Genomic DNA, 25,019 nt, shown 5'->3' on the forward strand with positions numbered 1-25,019 from the left:
GGCGAGCAGAAACCGATCGAGCGCAAAAGGAACGATCGCCTGGCAATGCACCGTGACCGATTATTCTCCGAGGCGGGCCGATCGAGCCGTTGTTTTCCTTCCGGTGTCCGAACGTGGACACCTGGGAAAGTGGCTCGGGGCCCTCGCAAGTGTGTCGCGGTAGTCGTCGATTCTCATCGATCCCGGTCGAGGCGCAGGCTGATCGGTAAAATCGAAGCGTCCGCGCGTGATTCCTCCGCCGCCTCCTCGAAGGTAAGAGAGAGAGAGAGAGAGAAGCTCTCTCCGTCTTCCGGCGTGGAGGAGAAGATGTCTGGCGCGTACGTGCGCGAGAAGGGAAACGTTGCGTGCCGATTATACTGTCGGCCAGTGTGAGAAATATTATCCTTTGATCTCCGGTGGTGGTGCGCGCACAGTTCGTGCCGTGGTTTCACTCCGGCGAGAAATTAACGACCACGGGCCGCTGTTTCAGTACGACCTGCCTCTCGGAGATTATCAGTCGCGCGAGGGCCCCGGCGAGACGGAAGTGAGCCCCGCGAGCCGCAGGAAGTCTGTGCCAGGGCACCGCGGTTTCCCCTGACATCGAGGCGATCGCCGCGCCTATCGCAGCGGCCGTAGAGGCGCGTGGGCTCCTATACACGCCTTTTAAAGGCTCACTCGAACCTGGTGATAATACGTCAGGGTCCTTCCTCGTCCGATATCGTTGCGGACGCGCGAGGAGCGCGTGGGTGCTCTCGTGTAACGCCGTAAACGAGCGGTGTTTAGCGAAAGCGAACGCCTAATGGACGGTACAATGGGTAGATCGAAAGGGTTCGAGGAGGGAAAATCGGTTGTTTTAGCGCGGCGAAGTAAGGAACGGCGGTCGGTCGGTATGTTCATTGATAGAGGAAGCATGCGAGGGAAACGTAACTGTTGCGCGGCGAGCGGAAACGGGGGAAAGAATTCGAAACGAATAGAACGGTTTCGAAGGCTAGATAAGATAGACGGTGGTTGGGCAGGTAGGCGAGGCGAGCGGGAAAAATCGGCGACGCGAGAACCGTAGAAGATATTCGAAATAGTCGGGAGGCAGGGACGGTGATTTACAGCGTTTCACCAGGCGCGTGTGCCAGCGCGAGCGCGAACGCGTTCGGCGCTCGGTTTCAAGTCGTCCCGTTTAAACAAGCTATGCGATCGAGAGTTAAGGCTGCGAACGAGATCGTTTCTCCGTGAAAGTCGCGAATGCACGCCGGCGGAGTCCCGCAGCCAGGAAATACTCCGTTCCGTCGATCGGGCAACGATAACGATCCGCAGAGACCGGTCTAATAACTCGCGATCTAAAGGCACAGCAGCGGGCTGTTCGCCGTCGGTGTACCAGGCGAATGCTTGCGTAAACGGGTTAATGGAGAGGTCAATGATGGAGAGGTATTAATAAATGGCTCGACAATGAGCGTGGAATTCGCCGGCTACGGTGAAGCTTAATCAACCGGATTCGAGCTACGCGAGCCGATCGCCCCTTGTTTAATCGTATCTTTTTTGCATCGCGCAGTGATACGCAACGGGATCGATGGAAAAAATCCGTCGGGTGGTTCGCGCATACCGCACCCGTTGGTGTGGCCTTGATACCAACGGTAAATTGGCCGATTCGCTCGAAACGCCGGGTTGGTTAATCTCGCCGGCTCGCGCGAACATTCGTCTTTCATTATTCACGGCACTCGTCGTAAAAATCTATGAATCGCTAAACACCGTTAATTAATATCCTTTAATGATAGCCTGCGCGCTACCTTTTCGCCGGGAATTAGTTCCACCCCGAGGGAGCCCGATGCGTCTCCTCCCCACTAGCCGTTGCCGTTGCCGCGCGTTGCTTTAGTTTATTATACTCGCGGACCGCGGAATAATTAATGTATCGCGTGTCGCGCGAGAAAGCAGCGGGCCGCGACGGGCGACGCGTGAAATTAAGCGGGCCTCTCGGCTGGCACCGGGTTTGGGGCGGCGTCGGCCAGCGCCAAGGCTGTTTTCCTCGAAAGGCCACGCCGGAACTGGTCCTCCTCCTCTTTCGGATCGAGGAGGAGTCTTGACCTCGCGCAACGTTTCCGCGTGCTACGCGCACTGTCGGATTCCTTTTTTCGGCGCATCGCTCGTGCATCAGCTCGCGGTGGCCTAACTCGATTTTTAAACCTCGATGGGACCGTCGCGGTTTTTTTCCCGCCCGGGCACGCTCGTAAATCGCCTCTCGGACACTTTTACAACGAGATTCGAGCGCGGCGGGGCAGCGTGCGCGCGCGCATCCTCGCGTTATTTATGTAATTGTGGGAAAGATTTAACACGGCCGTCGTAATAAATACAATCACCGCAACACTTGGTACTCTTGCGCACTCGGACGATAATATCTTAATTTATGTTCCGCAGCCCGCCCCATTATCTCATTGACGGCTCTTCCGTCGGAAGACGAGGGCTATCCTGGCTGGCAGGACTCCGAGAGCGACCTCACGCCACGTTTCCGCGTGCCTCATCGGCGATCCTCTCGAGATCGTTTAAGTTACACCCATCGTTTCGATGAATCGGTTCCCCCCGTCGACCTATTCCCATCTTCCTCGATATAAATCTTCCACTTCGCTTACGCAACGCGAAATAACCAATTAACGCGTAGCTCGTTGCAACGCGCCAGGAAAACTACACTTCCGGAGTTGCGCGAAATAAATACCAGATGTAATTGCTCGACTATCCAAGAGTGGACGGATACCGTTGCGATAATTCAACCGATCGTTCCCTACCGATTGCCTTATAATCCCTGCCGGTGAATTCCCGAAAATCGTTATCAGTATCCAACGAAATTACATCGACGACCTCCGTAATTACGAGTAACAGGTATTCGAGCTCTCTGAAACGAATCTTCGACTCGTTGCATTCCATCGTTGCCCACTGCACTGTCCCGAGTGGCGAAGGAATTCAATTTCGCTTTCGAATAACTCGCCGGAGCCGGCTTCGAATCCACCGCCGATTCCCGAACAACTCGAACGAGCCGGCAAGCGGAATCTTGACCCGCGGCAACGTCTCCGCGCGTTCGTCCGATTCGTCGAGCAGTTTTCGACGCGCGGCTCGCACGCGGATCCTCCGAACGCGGGTTTCGCGCGTTCCTTTTTTTTTCTTTCGTTCCCTCCGCGAACCCGGCGAGGTCGCGGCACTTAACGGTCCTCCACGGGGTATCGCATCGACCGTTTCGCGTGCGAACGCCGCGATTCGAATGGGTATTAAAGCCGGGGCGAGCGCATGGCGTCCGCGTGGCATCCGCATGCCAGCGAGGAGGAGAGAGCACGCGCGCGACAATGGGGCATAACGCGGGGGATAACGAGCGCGAATTATGCCCCGTCATAATTTCCAATTTAGATTTCATTATCGCCCGCCCGTTGATCCTGCCACCGCGGAAACCGAGCCTACGCGACTCTCTCTCTCTTTCTCTCTCGGATTACCGGTAATTTTCCGCTTCCTGCCAGGCGAGAGAAGAGGAGAAGAAAAATTCGATAGAGAATCGTTCGTTTCTGTTCGTCCGCTTACTCGTTGCCAATCGTGCAACGACTACGCTCGAGAAAGTGCGTGACGTAACGCAACACTCCGGTGGATGTACCGAATTACACGCGCGTAACGAGACAATCGAAACCGGAAAGGCGCAGCGTCGATTTGCACTTTGAAACATAAGCCAACGCGTTGTCGTTCGATATCGTGCGCGGAATAGTGCACGGAGTCGGCTAGCATCGATACGCTGCCAGGTACCACCGTACGCGTACGCAGGGGGAGATCGTTTTCGACGCGGTCGAAAGGAGAGCACCGCGCGAGCCAAGCCTATTCCGCAAAACCGTGCTAACGGCCCGCAAACCGCCCCCGTGCGCGCTGTTTCCGCATTGCGTGCGTGCCTCTGAAACGCGGAAAAACGCGGCACGGACCGGCGTGGAGCGTGCCGCGAACCCGCTCGTTCGGTGTAATGATCCCTGGTTAACGGTACCACAAATTGGTGTGTAGCCAAGGGTCCGTAAAGTCCTTTATGGAAATGTCCATTGCGATATTACCGGCGTAAACTACGTACGCGGAGAAGAGAGGGAAGCGAGATTGACGCGCATCTGCCGCGGAATAAATGACGCGAGTCACTCGTTTCGGTCATTAGAAGGTCTGATTCGCGAACCAGCTAAGCACCCGGCGGCCCGTCCAATGATAGCCGATGACGGACACTTTGTATTTAGAGCCGTATCTTCTTGTTAACCGTTCTACCGTCAGACTAGACCGTCTCGTCCCGACGAGACGAGCCGAGAACAAGATTTATCATCGTCGACTCGTAGAAATCGATGAAATTTATTCGTTGCCGCGTCGATTGGTTCATTTTACGAGCAGACGTGTCGAAGCGTGTCGGGTACCGCGGTTTCGAGAGTTTCTTCTCGCGTGTAAACAACGCGTAGAACGATTTATAAAACAAAAAAAAAAGAAAAAACCGCGGAGGGAAGGGTGAGGGGAGGAAAAGAAATCGAGGAGGCGGTGATCGTAGCCCGTGGCGATTCTCCTAATTCGGCTCGTGGATCGAGAGACATCTTTTCGTGGTGCATCGGTGCAACGTCCTGCAGAAGAAGATCCCTCCTGCCGGTACCTTACACCAGGTTCCTTTGGACTGACTCACGTACCGGTCGTTCCAGCCGTCCCCACTCGGTTACCCGCACGCACGTTGCCACTTTGTTCCACGAACACGCGAAGAACTTGCTTTTCGGAAGCAAAAACAAACGTGGGCGAACTTCTCGAAGGACATTCTCACAGATTCTGTTCCATCCCCGGCGAGACGACGTCTTCCTCTCGGTTATTTCTTTCCCGTCTCGCGCGTTCTCTCGTCCGCCTCGTCTTTAAACCTTTTTCCTTCCCCCTTCGTCTGCCCCGTCGGTTGATTCGATATTTACGACGGCCATCGAGGATGCGCTCGAGAACGCTATTTAGACACCGTGCTCCGACACCAGACGCGATACCACGCGTTGACGTCGCCTCGATGAAACGACGCTCCGTTCCTCGCCACGCTGAACGACTCCGCTAGCCGAGATACTCGTGACCGGAGGATTAATACACCTGGAAAACCGTGGGACGTTCCTCAACCAGCCGTGGAACGACCCGTCTTTCCGATCGATTAACCGCGGCTTCTCGATTATCCGGTTAAAAAAGAATCTGATAGATTTAAACGCAACCACGGCTGCATTTCCATCGACGTTAACATCGAAATCCTTCTGCGTACCCAGAATAATCGAGAGAAATTTCGCTCCCTTCTTCTCGCGAAGAAAATCTATCGAAGACAAAGGGACGATCGGTCGCGAGTGACGCCAACCCATTATTCCCACCGCGGTATCGCGGAAGTCCGTTTCTCCCTAAAGGAGTTACGAGCGGCGTCACGGATCGAGCGGATCCCGCGTCGACTCCTCGTCCTCGATATTACAGCTTTGGTCGCGGCTGGTGCCCTTACCCATCGCGGTCCCAGCGTAGGAATCCAATCCGCGTTACGACCACTGAGAGAGTACCGGGTAAGCACGAGCATGCAAACGTCCCGCGCGGTGCGTGAATAACCTGGTTGCAGGCGTACACCGAGGGCTATGATTTGCCGTAGCCGCGAGTACCGCGGACGCTGCGTCGAGTTGCGCTCGTTTCTTCCAGCCTGAAACTGGGTAGCCGCGGTGTACTTACTTTTACGAAGAAACCACTGGGAATAAGAGTCGGAAGGGGAGAGAGAGGGAGGGCTCTGGTTTGCTCCAAGTGATTTTTAGCAGGGTTCCCGTGTCTGTTTGTTGGCTGCGCTGCTATTATCCGAATCACTGTCGGAATCGCTGGCTGTCGGTAAAAAGAGAGGACGATGTCGATCCATCAATCAGTGTCGACTTTTACAGCGGAATAGCTGTAATCGCGGCGAGGTTTAAGTAACCCGTGGATCCCGTGTGAATGTCATATCCCGTAAAAGCAGGTATTTCGGTGCTCGTTGCGATGCAACGCGAACGGCGAATCGACACGAGGGGATGCGCGACGTATGCGGACGAGCTGCTGCGATTATCGTTTGTCCGCGATAGAAAAGAACGGTCCTAATCCGAAATGGGCCCAGCGAAGAAAAAGGAGGAGAACCGAATGTAAAGTGGGGATCGGAATTGCGATAGTTAGAGGGCCTCGAAGTGGGATACACGCGAGCTACCGGTTAAAGACAAAATTGCACGGCTGGTTACACGGTTTCCAGGAACGCGATTGCGGCAGATTTCACGCACACTCTATCTCGCGCCCCTCTGTACAGGTACACCCGTTGCGCGGCGAACGGAGCGCACGTGAGCGTGCAGATAAACGTTTTAGGTGACAGTTCCGCGCGAAGGTCGTGGTAGACGACCTTACGGAGGTCGCGCGCGGAAGATTCGGTGCGAGGGTGGGCCGCCATTTTCGTATCGCGTTGGATCCGCTGGAAGACGCATCCATCTCTATCTCAGCGGACCAACCACGAGTAATCCCTGGCGGTGAAGCCGCTCGAACGGACCAATTAACCAGCTTCGACGTTGTATAAATCACAATCGATCGATCGATTAGATTCGGGCTCGAAACGCTACGAACAGGGTCCACCGACGTGGCGGACATAAATCTGGTAATTTTCTCAATTACGTCGAGCGCTACCGAGCGCTTGGCCTACTTTCAACGACCTTACGCGAACTAAAAGCCCATTTAAAGGCTGCGCGAATTTTTCTGACCCACTATGTAGGTACGCCGAACGTCAAGGTGCTCGGCCACCTTGGCCGTCGGCTAGCTTTCCATCGGTGAAAGCTCCGCTTTGTGAAACGCTCGACACGTTGCATACACGTCGAGTTGTCGTCTCTTTCCTCTTTCCTTCGCCCCTCTCCAGGAACCACCATTCTCTCTCTCTCTCTCCCTCTCTGTCGTTGTATATATACATATATACATATGTACTCAAGAATTACAAGACCGGTTAGACCTTCCTCAACGCGCTTTTTCCGGACGTCCTCGATGCGCTCGTGGGAAATTAACGGAAGTCAAACGTGAACTTTGTGAAATCGGCGGAGTAAAAAAAAAATCGATTAGGTTAGGCACGATCGATGCACGATGATGATGGCGATAAATTTTGTTGCGTAAGCTTTTCGAAGCGAAAAACCAAGGAAGATCCTTGCATGAAGACGAAAAGCTTGTACAGTGTATTAAAGTTATTAAATCTAAACGCGCGATCGGAATAGGAAAATATAGAGGAGGATGCCACCGGGACGTCCCGGCGCAGTCGTAAACCAAGCGTATGGCTCGGTTTACAACAGGTCTGCGGCCGTATCCCCGATCGTCGATAGGAGAAACTCGAGGGAAATCTCATTAAGCGGAGTGTCCGCGAACGATAACAGTGTCGTTAATGGTACCTCGAGGATAATTAACCGGCGGGATCGGGAATTTATTCTTTCTACGTGGCAACAATGACGCGCGTAACCTCGATACCAGTTGCCCGCGTCTCCGTATCTACGCTTTTCCGTCTCGAGCCGGGGGAAAAAAGGACGGAGAAGCGTTCGCCGCCAACCTGTTCCCTCCTCGCGACGGAACGACACGGCTGTGCAAACCCGAACGAACGAGATGAGGCACGTCAATAGCGGCGGCGGCAGAGTTTTATCGAACCACTGGATAAATCAACGCGTTCGTATCTGTTTCTCATCCGATCCACCCCTGGGAATATACTCGGCGCATAACGCGAACGGGATACCAGAATTTCTATTTCGCAGCGCGGGAACGATAACGCCGGATTGAAAAGTGAGGGTCGTTTGTACGGAAACGGCTGCGAAAGCTGGCAAACGATCGGTGCTCGAGGGACGATAAGAGGGGACAGAACCAGGCGAGATAACGTGGAAGGAGGACAGCCGCGTGGGCCCCTCCTCGAGTAGCGCGAGAATACAATTTCCACCGACGCGTTTAGGAGGTTAGCGCGCGCGTTGCGTGTGCCGCAACGAGATTTCAGATATTTTTAATAACAATCCACGCGCGCTATCTCCCGAAAGGATCCGAAAGAAAACGCGGTAACGGAGTCGCTTTGGTACCGCTAGAAACCGTCGATGCCAATCTGGGAAACCTCTGGCGTGGCTACGGCGGAATCACGATTCCAACCGCCGACGTATTCATCGCCGTGAGTTTCATACAATATTTTCTATTCCCGATGCGATAATCGCGGGCTAACGATACCCCGCGCAGCCACTTCCTGTTCGCTTCCAGCTCCTAGCCTCCTCTTCCTACGATCCCACCAGCCATAATAGGCCGTCGTTAACGTTAACATTAATCACGTCACTCAGGGTCAATGTGAAATTTAACCGTGGATATATAACGCGCACGATTTTCCTGCCCACTAAATCCCTCGAGAACTACGAACGATCAGGCTGATGTATACTGTTCGTCTTAGAATTCTTAGATTAATGAACAGGTTTCTCGGTCTATCTACGGCCGACCCCGCGTAGAAATAGGTCGAAGCTGGTTGAATGAGAAGCGAGTTGGTGGAAGCACAGTTAGAGAAACCTAGCTGGGGGGAAAAAAACTGGAGTGCCCGAGCCACGTACTCGGAATCGAGCCAGGCGAAACGTGTACACTTTGCATGAACCAGGCTCGTTCCACACTTTTCTCTCCGTATCCGTGCCGTTCGGTAATCTAAATGGTTCCCGTGTCCTACGGTTTTACGAACCTCGCCTCGCGCTGCTCGATGATATATTTACGAAACTTCTTAAACAACCACGATAAAGACACCTCGAGGAGATATTCCCGGTACGAAGACTGGACTTCCTCTCGCTGTCGTTCCGATCTTTTGTAGGACACGCATTGGGTGGCCAAGCGAAGCGTGTACCACGACCGATCAAAAAAAACGCGTCGAAATTTCACTGCGACGCTCTCCTCTTGTCTCTTTCTCTTTCCCATCCTTTTTCGTTATCCTCGATGACCATCCACTGGACAATTCCGTTGTCCCCTGGCGTTATTACATTAATAACGATCCAGCAGACAGAATAATTGAATCGAACGAAACAAGAGGAAGAGAAAAAAAGAGGGAACCTCCTCTCGTGGCTCCTCTTGGTCTCTCTTTCACGTGGGACCGCTCAGCTTTCCCTTTTACTCGACTTACGCTCGAACCACTGACAGACCCGCGTGAACGCGTATTTGTACGTACGTCGCTCGTATCGTCGCCATCGAAGAGGAAGCGATGCTTCGAGTCGATCTTCGAACGACGCTCGAAGAGCGCGGGCACAAGGAAACTGCGTGGAAGGCACAGTTTACGTGCTCGAAATTCCTACCAGCGACACTTCCGGTGTTCGGTTTCTCCGCTCGTTAGGACGACGCCCTTCGCAGAATGCATTTTCGCGCAAAAAAAAGCTCGGAGCCACGCGGACGCGGCTACACGGCTCAGCTGAATAAATACTCGCGCTTGTGCGGCTTCCACGCATTGAAATCTCTAGACGCGGCGGCGCGCACGCGGTCATGTTTGCCTAGCTGCTCGCGGGCAGACGGTAGACTCGACGCGGACGATCGATTGTCACGCTGTTGCAATTTTATACCGGTGACACATCGTATGATTCGACTGTTTCACATTTCTAATTGTGCAAAACACGCATGCATAATGGAGGACTCGGACAATCGACACAGATGCACGTATCGTCGACGGTTCGCTGTTCTCGGTATTACCGAGTTCTTATACTGAAATACAATTTTACGCAGCTCGTCTCGTTTCACCGGAGAGAACGAACTACGTCTGTAATTACTTACAAAACGACTGATGTATTTCATTTATCACGGCTACGGATAAATTTGTGGAATCGCGGAGCGTGATCGCGTAGCACGCGAGTCTAGCAGTAAGAAAGCTCAGCTCGATAAACTTCGAAACGCGTCTCCGGGCGTTCGCTGGAGGCGAAGGTAAGCGATCGAGGAACGGGGAGCCAAGAAACTGGATTAAGCCTTAAATGCATCGAAACGCATCGTCCCATGGTCGCATGGATCGCGAGCGCGTACGCGCGTACGATAAGGCATGGCCGGTTATCGTGCGTCTACCTTCTAAGGTACGCGCAGCTCGGTTTGCGCGCGGAGATATATACCCGGGCAGCACCGACAAAGCGGATGCATCTGGCCGCGGCGGTCGTACCGTCTGAACGCGGCGGATCGATAAATAAATTCCGGGGCGAAATTTTATTGCCGCTCACGGACGCGCGCGCGCGCGCGCGTGCTCGCTCGCGGACCCGACGATTTGTCCCAGAGAAGAGAAAGAGCCCGCGGCGCCGCTTTCAATGAGCCTGTATAAATTACTGAATCGATTGTTTGTCTCCGTAAATCTTTTAACGAGCGCCCCGCTCGATCGTCCCGACGGAGGATTCTAACGCGACGAGACGGGCATCGATCAACTTACCACGTTTCCTTTCGGCTGTGTCGTCAGCCCGTAGCTCCGTTTGGCAACGTTTCCATCCACTCTTACGTAGTCCCCTACCACGGAGACACCGAAAAATACTAGTCGAAAGTTGTTCGACCGACGTGAACCTTGATGTTTAACGATCGAAACTGATCGTCTGGCAACTTTCACGGCGACGATTAGCAGCTGGTGTCGTCAGATCGTTTAGAAGACAGTCGGAGGATCGATCGACGATTAGTCGGCTGGCTTTGAACGCGCGATACGAATCAAGGAATTGATTCGATCAACGGGGGAACGGTTTCGTAAGCACGTCAATAATAATCAATCCCTGATCGCGTCGTTCATCGTCGTAATCTCGGCTGGTTTGTTCGAGCCGCGATACGTGCATTAACGTGGCGTAAATACGGACACGTATCGCTCACCAATTTCCAGGCAACCGTTGATGATATAGTTCGACGGGTTCACGCGGTCGAGTCGCGAGGGGAGAACACCCTCTCGTGCACGCGCGCCGCACGGAATACGAAATTGTCCGGAGGTGAGAAGAAGACCCGATACCGGAAGGTATTCTTCGGGACGGGACTGCGACGCGCCAGGCACGTAGAGTATGCTACCTCGGTACATAAAGTTTCAGCGAAATTACGGTGGATTAAGATTCTTTTCCAGCGTATTCGAGGCCATCGGGGGGTGCCACGGGGGTACACCGCGTGCCCGACGGATGATGCTCGCTGGTAATTTCGCGATCCACCGTACGCCGGGCAAATATCCGATCAATTTCAACAGTGTCGAATAGCTTCCTCGAACGAGTGCCGCCTATCACGGTGAATCGTAAAATAATCACCCGACCGACGGATTTGAAAAAAAAATATTCAAAGCCGAGGTATTTTCTTCCATCGAAACGGGTGGGACAGGCAACAACCTCCGCGGGGTAGCAATTTGACCAGTCACGAACGAAGCGATTCGAGTTTTCCAAGCTGTCCGAGTAGAGTGAAAAAGAAATGAAACGTGCATCGAGAGGCTACTTTGTTAGGCAAGAAATTGAAGGAGTTTCGCGGAGTGTGGGAAAATGGCCGCAGCAGCGGGTAATACTGAAAATTCCAGTGAAATCGATTTCACGGAAGCTTGGTCGTCGTCTAGGGACGGCGGTGCAACCAAGTCCCTGGCAGAGATCGTTAATCGAGGGTGATTCGAGGAGCGGATACGCGCAACGATCGGATGGTGCAATCGATCGGAGTGTCGGACGTGGCTGGTCGAAAAGGCCGGGGCACACATGGGCTGGAACGCGCGCGCTCGCTGTCCCGTCCGTTGCTGGAATTCGCTGCTGTTGCAACGGATCGATATCTCGATTCTCGGTCGCGGATCAAACCGCCGCGAGCCGAGTTTAACGCCCTGCATGTAGGCTACTTTGCAGTTCCGCCGTGCACGACGGTGAAAGTGCACACAGGCGCGTGACCGACGCGATCGTGTGCGTAACCCACGAGAGCGCGCGCGCCATACGGATCGTTCGCCGATTCCGTGCACGCGCATCGCCGCGTCCCCGGTACCAGAAGCATTTTTCGCGACGCGCCTTCGAACAGAGTACACGCTTCGCGCGGTTATCCCTACGAATATTTGCATAACGCTCGGTGGACGGACGCGCGGAGCGTAACAGGTGGAAAAGCTAGCCTCGAGGCACGCGCGATCTCCCTTTCGTCCGCCAAATTTCGCCACGGTCCCCCGCGGAACGTGACACGATCGAGCGGAAACACGAGAAAGGAGGAAGGGTGCGGAAGGTAAAGATAGGGGATGGAGAGATAGTACGATCTCGAGCGTAGGTTCGCGGAGAAGGTTCCAAGTCCCTTCGTGTTTCATTCCACGGATCACTGCATGGATCACGCCCCAGAGAGATCAAATAGCATGTTTTCTCAATAATTCAGCGCGTGCCTCGCGTTACGAGGAGTTCGATGTTTTATTCACGAGCATCGTGGCATCGTCCCTTTTGTAATTACGCCAGCACGCAGCGCGCGTGTGCGTTTCCTCTCTGGCTACTTTTTCGATTTTCGTCGAGGCCCGCGCGTACGGGGAGGATGGTTGCCATTTGCGCGGCGCGATCAATAAAATGCCAGCCACTGGCAGTTAAGAACAAATTACTATCCGCGGAAGCAACTTTTACTCTTTCTCCCTCCCTCCCTACCTTTTCCCAAGCATAATTAATGATAATTACACGCGCGGTGCCTCACGATCTTGCACCACTGTTCGCTTAATACTCTATCAATGACCGGGTCAACGATGTCGGACAAGTTAGACATTAATTTAACCGTGCCTTTCCCTTTTTCTAAATTACTTTCCGCTGGCACGGAACTACGTAACCGGGAGATCGATTTCTAATCGCAAGCAGAGGGTATACAGATGGGATCGGAGGATTTCGCGAGCTGTGCTTAGCCTGTGCGAAAACACGTGGCTGGAGGCGAGATCGAGCGGTGCAACATTTCCCATGGAGGTGTTTCCACCCGATATCCGGCCGTGCGTTCATCTCTGACGCGAACCAAGCGCGATTATATCCACCTCTCGAACCCGTCCTCCCGATAATAAGTAACTTTCATTTCCTCCCCCGACGGCGGTAATTCTCCCGCTCTCTCTCCCTCCCTTTCGATGCGGCGGGAGCAACACGTGTCCGCCTATAACTCGCCTCATAAACGGCAAACAGGTTACAGCTAGCGACGTTAATGACCGCGGCCTGTTCCTACTCGATAATTCTATCCTAATGAAACGTTCCTTTTTATGGGACCTACTGAAAGGGTCCCGAGCGACGAGACGCATCCTCCGCTTCGCTGAAAACGGATCGAACGGAAAGAGAGCCATATCTCGCGTGGATATATCGTAGAAACTGGGTGAAAGGATCGAAGTAAATTCTCGCTCGTTTCATTCATTTACCGTGGACGTAAATAAATCGTCATCTTCAGCCATTTTTTACGCGCGTCTACGGATTTACGCGCATACGAGCACCAGCGAAAGCGTACCATTCGCAAAACCCTCGATCAATTGATTTCTCTGTGAAGTATATGAACAGACAGCGCCAGGTGACAATTTGTACGTAGCAGCGGAGCTTTCAAGGAGGGACGCGAGAGAAATATCGGCACCCTTGCCTCGTCCTCAACGGTCAAATCCCCGTCCTCCTCGAGGACAAGCAAGCGTACGTTATTATTCCAGAAGGTGTCCCGATGCTGCAGCAATTCCCCCGCGGTTGCGGCGCACGCAACGCACGCGTGACATCCGGTGTCCCTTCTCCCTCGCGTCTATCTTTGAATTTTACTAAAAGGATCGACGCGGGTCCTCGCGCGTACACCCGTCCTCGACTCCCTTCGTCGACGTTCGACGCCCGTATCGGAATGCCGCGTAACGTCGCACGGAAATATTCCTCGCCGCGACGCGATGCACCGATGATTATTAATGCCACCGCGTGTCCAGTCAACCCTTTCGTAACGCGCGAGGGTTTCCTACCGTTGCGCAACCGCTCCGAAACTCGCGTCGTTAACCTCGCCAACCCCAGTGGACGGTACCAAGAAGAGGACAACACCGACGCGTAATCTCGAGGACGCGAAAGAATTTCTGCCCGAACTCGACACCCTTCCGGCTGTTCCTTTTCGTGGTTAACGAGTGGCAACGAAACTCGCGTGGCGATTAATCCGCGGCGCGACGGGGGAGGGCGTAAGACCGCGTTCTCCGCGACGGAGTTCCGCGAATGATTACCTTAACTTATTGTTCCACGAAATTCCGGGATCGTAACGGGTCGTACGCGTGTGTACGTACACATCGCGTCCACCGTGTATTTATATTCAAGCGGATACGGTTGTACGGGACGATTCGCGCTCGTGCAAACGCGCCTTTACACGTGTTACTTACGACGTGCCGCAAGTAACGACGTTACGCGTGTATGTACATACCGGTGGTAGGTACCGTGGCAGCCTTAAACCACAGAGGAGAAGAGGAGGAGGAGGAGGAGGAGGTTGGTGCACGTGCGCGCCACGGTGTGTACAGTGCTTTACGACGGGCGAGCTTTAACGACGGTGGCGCGCTTACATCGAATGAATATTAAATATAAAAGCGATATCGTCGCGACTCTTTCTCCGTGTCGGCCGTTCGTGGGCCGTGTAATCGCCCACGAGCGATCCGCGTCGACCCGCGGGGGCCACCGCCAAGAATAATTGCCACTATCATTCTATCGCGTTCCGTAACGGAATCGTTCGCCCCGCCGTTCGACGTCTTTCTTACGGTCCTTCTGTGCCATTGCTACGTTGCGTTTTCAATTTTTCGCGGAATTCGCAGAGATTTCCGTGCTTTTCATTTTGATGCAAAAATTTGACATCAATTCCGGGAGAAGCACTTTATCGCGCGTAATAGATTTCATCGTAATCAAATTATAATGAAATAGTGGTGGAAGTAATTAAGATCCGCGAGGATCGCGGGCATAAATCACCGGTCGAAACGCAATTAACTCGCGCCGTCGAGATATCCCCGATACGCGAGTGAGAGCGGTCCCTCTTCGAAGAGACACCGAATTATTAATAAAAGCGGTGTGTTCCCCGAACCGCGGGCCCGATTTCACTGACCGCGTAATTCTGATTAATTAACCGGTCCCGGCGGAAGCGCCCGCGGCTGGAAGGAAATGAAATTCGAAAGCGGACAGTATAGGACCTTGATAGAGACGGCGTGAGAATTGCGTAAAAACCCGATGCATAATTAATTTCGATTACGAAATTGGCGAGCATACCATCGCTGGGTATCCGTTTTAAATCGGATCGAACGTGTGCATCCACGTGCCCGTGACACGTGTTCGAAACGAATACGGGAAACGCGACAACCCGTGGTATCTACGAATTAGCCTGGATAAAGGTTCGTTTTCATGCCACAACAATGGGTAGCTCGTTAAAATCAATCATTCCGCGATGTATGGGAAACGTGACCGCGACGGAAAAAAAAAATCGAGCAACAAAAGACAAAGGTGTCGCAAGAATTGATAAATCAACGAACCCTCTCTCTCCCCCTTTTGCGCGAGCATTGCATAAGAGGGCAATTAGCCTCGATTCTAACGAGAAATCAACCTGTCTGGCAGGTATAAGCGAGGAGCAACCTTTCGAAAAATTACGATCGCCTCAAAGAACCTATTGTTCGCTCGAGCCGCGAGCTAGCTCGGTCGCCAAACGGTGATATCCTCTTCTGAAATCGCGGTTGCGAACGATCATCCAAGAGCATTAATAATTACTCATCGTTCGAACCAGCGAAACGGATAACTAAACATCGGCGAGCTCGATCCGCGACGCGTCGTACGGCTGGCGATAAATTAACATCGCGACGATAATCGTTATCTATCGTTGCCTGACCGGGTTAGTTCTGTTAGCGAGCCGACAAAAAGAACGTTTATTATCGCTTCTAGAATAATCGTCGATTTGTTTCCGCGCTGGAGAAACGCGCCACGGAAACGAAACTGTCCGCTCTGCAACCGAGGATAACTCGGACGATCGCGCCTCGTCGCAAACGATTAAAGGAAATTAATCCTGCGCGCTCCTGGCAAACTATCAAGATCGTAGCTGGACGGAGTGAACTAATCGGGATGAATACCATCGAAGTGAAAATAAATTTCAATTTCTCTCCAGACATTCGAAGATATTCAAAATCCCACTGAAACTGAGACGAAAATATCCGATGTAGTAGACCTGAAAGGTTACTCGGTTTTCGATTCTCACGGCAGCTCGTTAAAAGAATGCTGAGAAAGATCGAGACGCCCAGTGCTCGGTGATTGGCGCGGAGAGTGTTCGGTCGAATCGTTGTCGAGCATGTCAATGGAATATAACGCGGAGAGTGGGCTTGGTTCGACAGCGTGCCCTGTCGGAATGCAACCAACGGCCGCAATAATCGTCGTTTAACTGCCGGGAACGTGGCAATTATTCGAATAATTCGGGGTCGCGTAAAGGTCCATCGTAATTGTTTACGCCGCGCGCTTTATCCGTCGTAAAGTTAATGCCCGCGAAAATTCCCGGCTGGCACGCGCGTAGGTTGCCCAATCGCCGTTTTCCCCTCGACAATGCCTCGTTACACGGATACTTTTTTACCACCGCGGCAGTTCTGTCTGGCTGGCACCAACTCGGGTTAGGATATCGGTACGACTCCCATGGGCAGTCCATTATTTCTCCGTCGAATGGTAATTGGGGGTAGCCATTCCCGACTAATTGACGCGAGGCCAGCAATTATTCCGACAATTTCGAGGTCGTCCTAGGCCGCTACTCGCGTTTACGGCAATCGTTAGCGTTAGAATTTACGCGCGCCCGCCTCGTCTCGAGTCCTTCGCTTTACATATCCCTCGTTGCGCGAGGGTTCGCTCCTAATTATCCCTCGTAGGAATAATGTTATTATCCGTCCGGCGGACGTGTACCGCGTAATTACTCCATTTGCGAGGAAATAATCACGTAAAGTCGATTACGCGCGATCCCGTGTCTGCGCACGTGTCGAGTTGTTCTTTTTTTCTTCTTCCTTCTTCGTAACACAGATGTTACGCTCAACTGGCCTGTCAGATTCCCTCGTAAACGGATTGATTATCCGTCGATCGTTCCACCTTACTCGGACTCGCCGTTGAAAAGAAAAAAAAAGGGGAAAGAACGGAGGAAAGAAACTCGAGGGAAGTCCGAAGGCGAAGTACCATCGCGGCGAGAGTGAACCGCGAATCCTCCGTATTTGCGAACATTAATCCAATCTCGCTGGGTACGCTCGCGTCCGAACGTACTTTTAGAGCTGATCTGAAAAATAAACCGCGCTAATAGCGATCTTCCTTAAACGCGGTACGCGATTTTATGGCGAATCGATTAGACCGCGCGTTCCCCGCTGCCGCTTCTTGCGCGACCGCGAGCTATGACTAATAGCTTTCGTTACATTATTTATGGCGAACGCGGTGATTGCTTCCCTCGCGATTTATGCACCTACGAGCAGGGGGAACCGTCCGCGCGTCTCTACCGCGATCGATCGATCCTCCGACGGGCTACGACCGTTTCTTCCCCGCGTTTAGACGCGGGCGCTTCTCTCGTTCCGCGTTCGATCCTTTCGTTCTGCGCGCAAAGAAATCATCCACGCGCTTTCGTCGGGAATACCGCGCGGCATTCCACGGAATTATTACCAGCCCGGTAGTAGCGTAACGCGAGGAAGGCGTTGCGAATGCCTCGTACGCGATCCCCGGAAAAGGCAATTAAATCGCGTTCTCCCGGTTAACGACCGAATTCGATTCGTTCGAGCCATCGGCGACCTTGATAATAATCCCGAGGAATAAGAGGAACGCGCGATGGGGAGACCTTCCAACTGCGCGTCCGAGTAGGTCTTCTCCATCTTCTCCTTCGCCTCTCGTTCTCTCGCCGCTCGCCATCTCCCCTTCGTCTTTTTCCAACAACTTCGCGACGATTCTTCGAATTCGAGAAACTGGTCCGGCAACAATTTGTTATCCGGCCATCGAAGCTCGGGATCGATCGCTAATAACCCCCCTCTCCCGTTCTTCCTTTTCTTCTTGCGTTACGTGACCGTTGTCGATCGCGTTCTACCGTCGCGCTAACCTCGTCCATCTGGGGTAGGTCCGCTACCTACCCCCGTGCGCGCCTTACGTCCGAGGAGGAAGTCGCGCGGACGTGCCTCGACGCTTTCAGGAAACTGGTTGCTCGCTGCTGTTTTTTAATTATCATCGCGGCGGGCAAAATCGTTGGTACATGCGCGCGGGGTCCGGAGGAATGCGGACTTTTATCCGGGAGGAGACAACCACGGTCGCGTTTGCATGAAACAAGAGGTGAATTAAAATTATTCCTCTACGCCGCGTACGAACGACTTCTTCTTCATCTTCTTCTTCTTCTTCTGCTTCTTCTTCTTCTTCCGCGAGGGTTTCTTTACATCCGAACGAGCCACCCCGCTCGGTTAATTAATTCCCTCCGCGGCGTTTTATTTCCACTGCCAGCCAGTGTCACAGCCAGAATGACACAATTTATAGCAAACTAAATTCTTTACGGCCCCCCGGACCGTTTGCTCGTTTTCCTCGCTGTCGCGTCTCGCGCCTGCTCGTCTTTAAACGGCCCGCCGTACTGTCCCTTATATTATCGCGTTTATCGCCCATCAAATCGTCTTTCGTCCACGCTCGGACACGCTGGGGAAAAATCTACGACTGATCCGGCTCGCGAGATTAATACCATCGTCGCCACCGCGAGCAACTAACTTTGTGTAAATTTCCACGCGCAAACCTGTCAATTATCGTCGCCCGCGGATTTACCCGATCGACTGTATTAGCGTTGCACCGTCGAGGCGCCAGGAATCGATCAGCTACTCGTTAAACGTTAAAAACCAACGCTCTTTTCGCTCTTCTCCAGCGTTCGAGAGATCGCGGATACGTAGATGCGTATATGACTCATCTAGCTGGATAATCGGACCAGTCGTACGTAAGAATCTTGCGCGAGAACCATCGACGAGATCGTGTAAGATCGTTTATCATACGCGAGGCATCGCGCGTTCTCCACCGTACGGCTGTGTTCCACTGTTCAGAGAAACCGTTAGCTTTTTACGCTTTTAATTGCCAGCAGGCTGTTTCCCCGCTTTAATGCATCCACTGACTCGGTATCCGTGAGCCAGACTAGTCCGACACCATTTTTCTACCGTTTTTATCGGCCCTTCTTCACTTTATAGGACGGCGTGCAACTACTGGGGTTTCGCGGAACGATTCACCCGGTCTCCTTCCACGGATGGTGTGCGCGTTTTAGTAAATTTCCATTTTCTAGTGGTAAAACGGATCGATTTTTAGGAGGATGGCGTGGATTAGAAAACACCCGAGAGGGCGACAACGGAATGTAACCGAATCAATTAGACTTTAAAGTATTGGCACGCGTGCTACGGAGGCTTCTCCTTTCACGAAATAATCTTGGAGCCCCTTCGGGCGAAGCACGTATTACCGGCGCACGACGACGAGCGCACCTCGTAAATCACTCGCCGTTCTGCAACAGGCCACGGCGGAAAAGAGAAACAATGAGTGGCTGCCTCGGCTGCATACATCTGCACGCAGGTGCGTACCAAGCCGTGGGGCACCCAGCTTTCACTTGCGGAACCTTCGATCGTTTTCTCTCGCGTTCCTCGATAACGACAACAAGCGTACCTACCACTCTCAAAGATTCCATCGTCCCGTGATATCCACGGATTCTATCGCTCGGATGACCGTTGAGTCAAAAACGTTCAACCGTTAAACGAGATACGCGTCCGCTCTGAATTACGTTGTAGCAAGAAACTTTATCGCGCGGCTGATGAACGAACGAATGTAAAACAGGCTGTCAAGCATGGAAGGACGGAGGATCGTTTAGTCGCGGGGTAGGTGGCCGGACACGTGTCCGCTCGCGACGGATCGGCCGCAACCGAGCGTCACGGGCAGCTGGTACCGCGGAGTGCCAGGGACACCCACGTCCGACGAGGCGTCGCGTAATCTACTGGACATTCAGCGTAGGCAGGGATACTAGCCGCGGTGGCGGTTGCAGGTGCTCTTCCACGGGCAGGTGAAATTTCATAGCGAGTAACAAGATCAATCGCGCTCGAAAGAACTTTCAATTACCGCTCGCGAGGGAAAGCACGGAAAACCGGGGATGATCGATGGGATAGCGTCGGGGATTAACGAATTTTTCCCTCATCAACCGTGGAATTAAACGTGCACTGGGATGCCAGGAGCGAGAGAGATGAATTTACGACGTGGCGCGAGCCTCAAAAGTAACGGCGGCGTCCATGCGGCGGTATTAGAGAGGAACGATGTCGCTCGTTAAGTATTCACGGCGAAACTACATTCGCGAGCATCGTGACTTACAAGCCTCGAGTCTATATTTCAACGGGCGTTAAAGTCGAGGTGGACTCCGTGGTTGCTGGCACCACGCTTCGATGCTGCTCCGATCGTTACACCCGTTAGTGGCTGTCGCGCGGATATTTTCTATTTTGCAATCAAGCCCCGCAATCGACGTGGCTCTCTTAACCGCGCTTACGTCACTCTCGAATAGTCTCAAAGCGATTCACGCGTAGCACGCGTTACGAGGGGATCCGTGTTCACGCTTGTAATCACCGGCGCGGTGCGTCGTACATACGAGGTGTGCTGGCTACGGCCAAGCCCGGGACGATCGGCTGAATTCTAATAAGATCGACCCGAAACCCAGTTTTTTTTCGTGAGTGGCGCAACCGTTGCTGCCCGATCGATCGACGGGTGATCGTGGAACCGATGGGTTTCGTGCACGAAAGGTCACCCACCACCGAAAGATACGAACGCTCTGGTTCACCGTTTGCGTCAGCAGCCCCGCGAAGATGGGACTTTCACTGTGCCCCGCGAGAGCGCCGGGACGAGAGATCGAGTACGTCGGTACGGTAGGAGTAAAAAAGGGACACGGGGTCTCGTTTATTGCATCGGGATCGTTAAGGTCAATTACCGTGGCCGATTTCTTGGCCGCGCGAAAACCAGCCGCGATACGTCAAAGAGACCACCACCGTTCGGAAAAAACCGCGCGGTCCTCTCCTCTCTCCTCGAGCTACGAATGAACGTAATTACAATTAACGACCGGGCGATTAATTAGACGCGTATCCACGGGAGAATTCCCGTGAAATATTCCCAGCAGCGTGTTTCAGAGCCGCGCGCATAAAACGACGCAGGCTTTACCACCGTAGATTAGCGTTAAAAGTGAAAATCGTGTAGTTACTCGAGCCGGGTAACTGCCCATATATATTTCAGTCCTCGGACCGGAGCCTATTAATTTCAGTATCGATTCTCCGAGGCGTTTCGACGGATCCGTGTTCACCGCGTTGCTCGCGGGTGTTGTTTGTCCGTTTAATCGCCGGGATAATTCGATCGATTACAACCCGGCCGTCGTGTCTCTATTTCATGTAACTATTAATAACTTACCGGTAGAAGAAGCAGGGAGGACGGGGAATGCCTGGCCGCGGCCTGCCTAAGACTGAGAAAGTGCAGCAGGGGGTCCTCCGACGCTCTCAGCTCGTCCAGAATCCTCTTCGCCTCGCTGTAGCTCTCCAGGTATTCCCAGTAAGAGTTCCAAAACGAGCCCGGGAATAAGTCACCTGGTCACACCGGACGAGAACCCAATTAGAACCCTTATTATAGGGTAAAGTTTCACGAATCCGATCTATTTTCTCCAAGTCAAAGATTTTTTTCTTCAAATTAATAGGCAGACGCGCGGAACGAGCAAAATTCGTCCACGATGATGGAATACCACGAACGCGAGGCTCGCGTCCAAAATCGTCTTCGAGGAGATTCGATTCAGCGATACATCATCCCGCTATCATCTTCCCTACGAAACTCGTTCCTGTTTCAGAATCCTCCCCCTCTTTTTCTCTCTTTTCCATTCTTCCTCGTCTGGCGAAGTCTTCGCCATCACGGAAGAGAACCTTCCACCGACGCTCACGCACCAGGAATATGATTTACCATCGAGTCTCTCGTTTTTTTCCTCCCCCCTTTCGTTCCTCTGCCTTACTCGGCTCCATTATCCGGACGGATCCTGTCGCAGCACTTTCTCGCGCGGCGAACCACGAATTCATTACGGATTACAACGAACCGATCGGAACTCTCGCTTTTCGCGTCCGATCGGCGCATCGCGATTACCCCCCGTGAAGCGGACGGTGAAAAAACAACGCGTTAACGAGGCGAAACGCGCGACATCGCGCGCCTCGAATGACGCGATCGAATCCGCTTCGCGCTCGCCAAAGCTGATTTACGAGCCGCGCATAAATTATGAGAGATCGGTGACTCGGATAACGCCGCGTTGATACCGATTCTCTACGCTCTCGACTGGCTCGATGCGCCGCGAGACGTTACCTTATTAATTGCCGTGGCTTAAAATTACCATAGTTCTCGGATGACCGTGAAATTTATCTCGCGAGCAAATCGATGGGAAATTGAAGAAAAATAGAGAATTGTACTCACTCGATTTGAAGGTACCGCCATCCCAATTCTCGAGTGCCGTGCGGATCTGAAACGAAAGAGAACGGACTCGGTAGAGAATTGGCTCTTAAAATACAATGACCAAGATATGAGAGAAAGGGGGAAGGGGTGCGTGGGGGCGATGTATAATACATGAAGTATAATACACGAATGACTCGAGCTCGAGGAGCCGACGGTGGTACGTCGGTTTTATACAACGAACGAGTTGGAAACGATCGTTTGATTACTTTTTTCCATCCTCTCCACGGCAGTCTCTGTCAATACTTTTTACGGACAATTGATCTTTTTCGGACGAGAAAAGTATCGAGATTCGCCGTTGAACCGGCGGTGGAAGGGCGGGTGGAGGGGAAAAAGGGAGGGAAAAAAACGAAGCACGCGTTACCCTCTCGTAGCAAATCATGAATTAGACGGGACGGGCAAAAAATTCGAACGAGTCTCCGGATCGAATGGGACTGGATTCCGATCGAAATTGGGGGGCTTAACCAAAACCGCTCGGGCAACATCGAAACTCTGTACAAATAGGAAACGAAGAGAATTTTTTCGGCCCGTCGGTGCTGGTTTTTACGTCCGCTCGCGCGGCACGAGGCTAAATCATGTCCTTGGAACGAGCGTATATTTTCTCCGTTGAATTATGACGCAGCATTATGTCCAATCGGGACATCATCCGACCCAGCATATCCGACGTGAATAAGCTCGGTAGTCCTTAAGACTACCTATCAGCGGGCATTAATGCGTCACTCGGACGAGGGCGAAATCTTTCTCGCGTAATACCCGTTCGTTCGTGAAAATGTACGCGCGAAGAACTCGAGCGTCTGGTCGTAACGTAGCCGTGCGCGCCTACGACGCGTCCCTTTTCTATTACACGGGGCGCGTAAAAAAAGGAGAACCGATTAAACGGACACTTTATGTGCCACGAGCTAACGCTTTATTCGAGGAGGAGAAAAATGTAGCGGGCGTTCACCAACAACGGCAGCTCGATGCAGGTCGGACACACCACGTGGACCGATCGACCGCGTAGATACGTAGGAACGTTGTAAAGCTTCCAACGACACCCACTTAACTCTTTAACGAGTAACATTGTCACGGGGGGGGGGAATCCATTTATCAGATACGTTTCCATTACAATTGGTAAAGGCGACGGTGGTCCGGGTGGCGAGACGCGTGTAAACCACAACGAGCATCAACGTTATGTTAATCGGCCGGTTAATGGTTAATTTGAGCGGGGCCGTAAAATCGGGTGAAAGTTCTGTAAATAAAATCAGGGGAGATTGCATTTCGTTGAACAGGGACACCCGTTCGGTGGATAAAAATCAGCTCTTGTCTGGGAGCTGATTTCGGATCACGCTGCGTCTGGACGGCGATTATCGAGGACGCTCGGTTGATTGCCTCCCGGCCGCAAATACGTATCTATCACGGACACCGTGTAATCATAATAAAATTGCTCGCCTCTGTACGCGAGATACGCTGCTAACGAGCAATTTGTCGCGCGTTAATTGCCAACGCTTACCCTACGCGCACCATCGTCGTTCCGGTTACCGATTTTAGGAAGCGGGCGAGCGCACGTGCGAGCAACGGACGCCTCGCGACCAACGGAGCATCGTCATCTCCCGTGGCCAGTTTAGGGCCACGCGGGTCGTCAACCTTCTCTTATCCGTAGCTGAAAGAGTCGGCCTAGAAACGGTGACCCGGTGAGTCATAAACTACGCGATAAGACATCTGAAATGAGAGGGGGTGGGCGGGGGTTGCGGGGTCGACGGGCTCGTTTATATAGCGCGCGGGCGTTGAAAATAATTTCACCTCTTAGAAATGTCAGACGATCGATCCTGGAGAACCCGCCGAGGGATCCACCGTGGACCAACCGGAGAAGACGAATTCATCGAACCGATCGCGCGGTATCGTTGCACGGGTCTCTCGATAAGGGCCTATCGAGGATAGGATGCACCGTCAGCGCCGTCAGCACCGATGGGGCCGATGAAATTGAAAGAGAAAGAAAAAACGGGAAAAAAAAAGGAAAAGAAAAGGTACGCATGGAAGCCCGACGGCGTTGCACGTTGCATCGTCACGTAGCCGTCGTAGTCACGGGGTTCGCGTCGGCGTGTCGATGCGTTTCTTATTGTCCGATAGCTATCTATGTTAAGCGCACACGCATTGCGTGCGCCCCATGCATTTATGCATCGCATTATTACACGCGGGCAGCGGAGCCGAGCGTACGACGTGGCTACGACCCATTCATTCCACCGGCGTTATCCACGAAAATCCAATCCCCGTATTAATTATGAATTATTCATATTCATGAAGAGGCTCTCCCCCGGAGTTACCACTCGTAGAGAGACCATACAAATCGGTTTAGAAACTAAAACAATATATTACCCGAGGCAACCTCCTCGTTAAACCTTTCTAAAACGAACGAACCGCTCTCCTCGGCTACCGCGCTCGCACGCCGGAGCATTATAATGCATAGGCAATCGCGAGACAAATTCGAACACCGACGGGTCCGCTCAGAAGCCGGAGTCCCGGGCCCTTCTCTCTCTCTCTCTCTCTCTCTAGGTTCGTGGAATAGCGATAGATCGCCGCGGTCGATCAACGATTATATCGCGGCGAATATTACAGAATCCACCGTGTCCAATTTTTCCAGCTCGTCCTCCCCGGCCGAGAGACGCGTCTCTCGGAGGC

The 25,019-nt window shown here is 52.8% G+C and overlaps 1 protein-coding gene across 2 annotated transcripts in view; it reads right to left on the minus strand.

Moving 5' to 3' along the window:
- The window catches only part of LOC143426471 (uncharacterized), a 150,422-nt gene that overhangs the window by 84,952 nt on the left and 40,451 nt on the right, over positions 1-25,019 (minus strand). For both annotated transcript variants that reach the window (XM_076899954.1, XM_076899953.1), the window contains exons 4-5: positions 22,329-22,374; positions 21,294-21,466 (exon numbers count right to left, since the gene is read on the minus strand). In XM_076899954.1, coding sequence (XP_076756069.1) covers positions 21,294-21,466; positions 22,329-22,374 — 219 coding nt within the window. The remainder of the gene's footprint in view (positions 1-21,293; positions 21,467-22,328; positions 22,375-25,019) is intronic.

Source organism: Xylocopa sonorina, chromosome 8 (genome assembly GCF_050948175.1).
Source record: "Xylocopa sonorina isolate GNS202 chromosome 8, iyXylSono1_principal, whole genome shotgun sequence".
Lineage (NCBI taxonomy): Eukaryota > Metazoa > Arthropoda > Insecta > Hymenoptera > Apidae > Xylocopa > Xylocopa sonorina.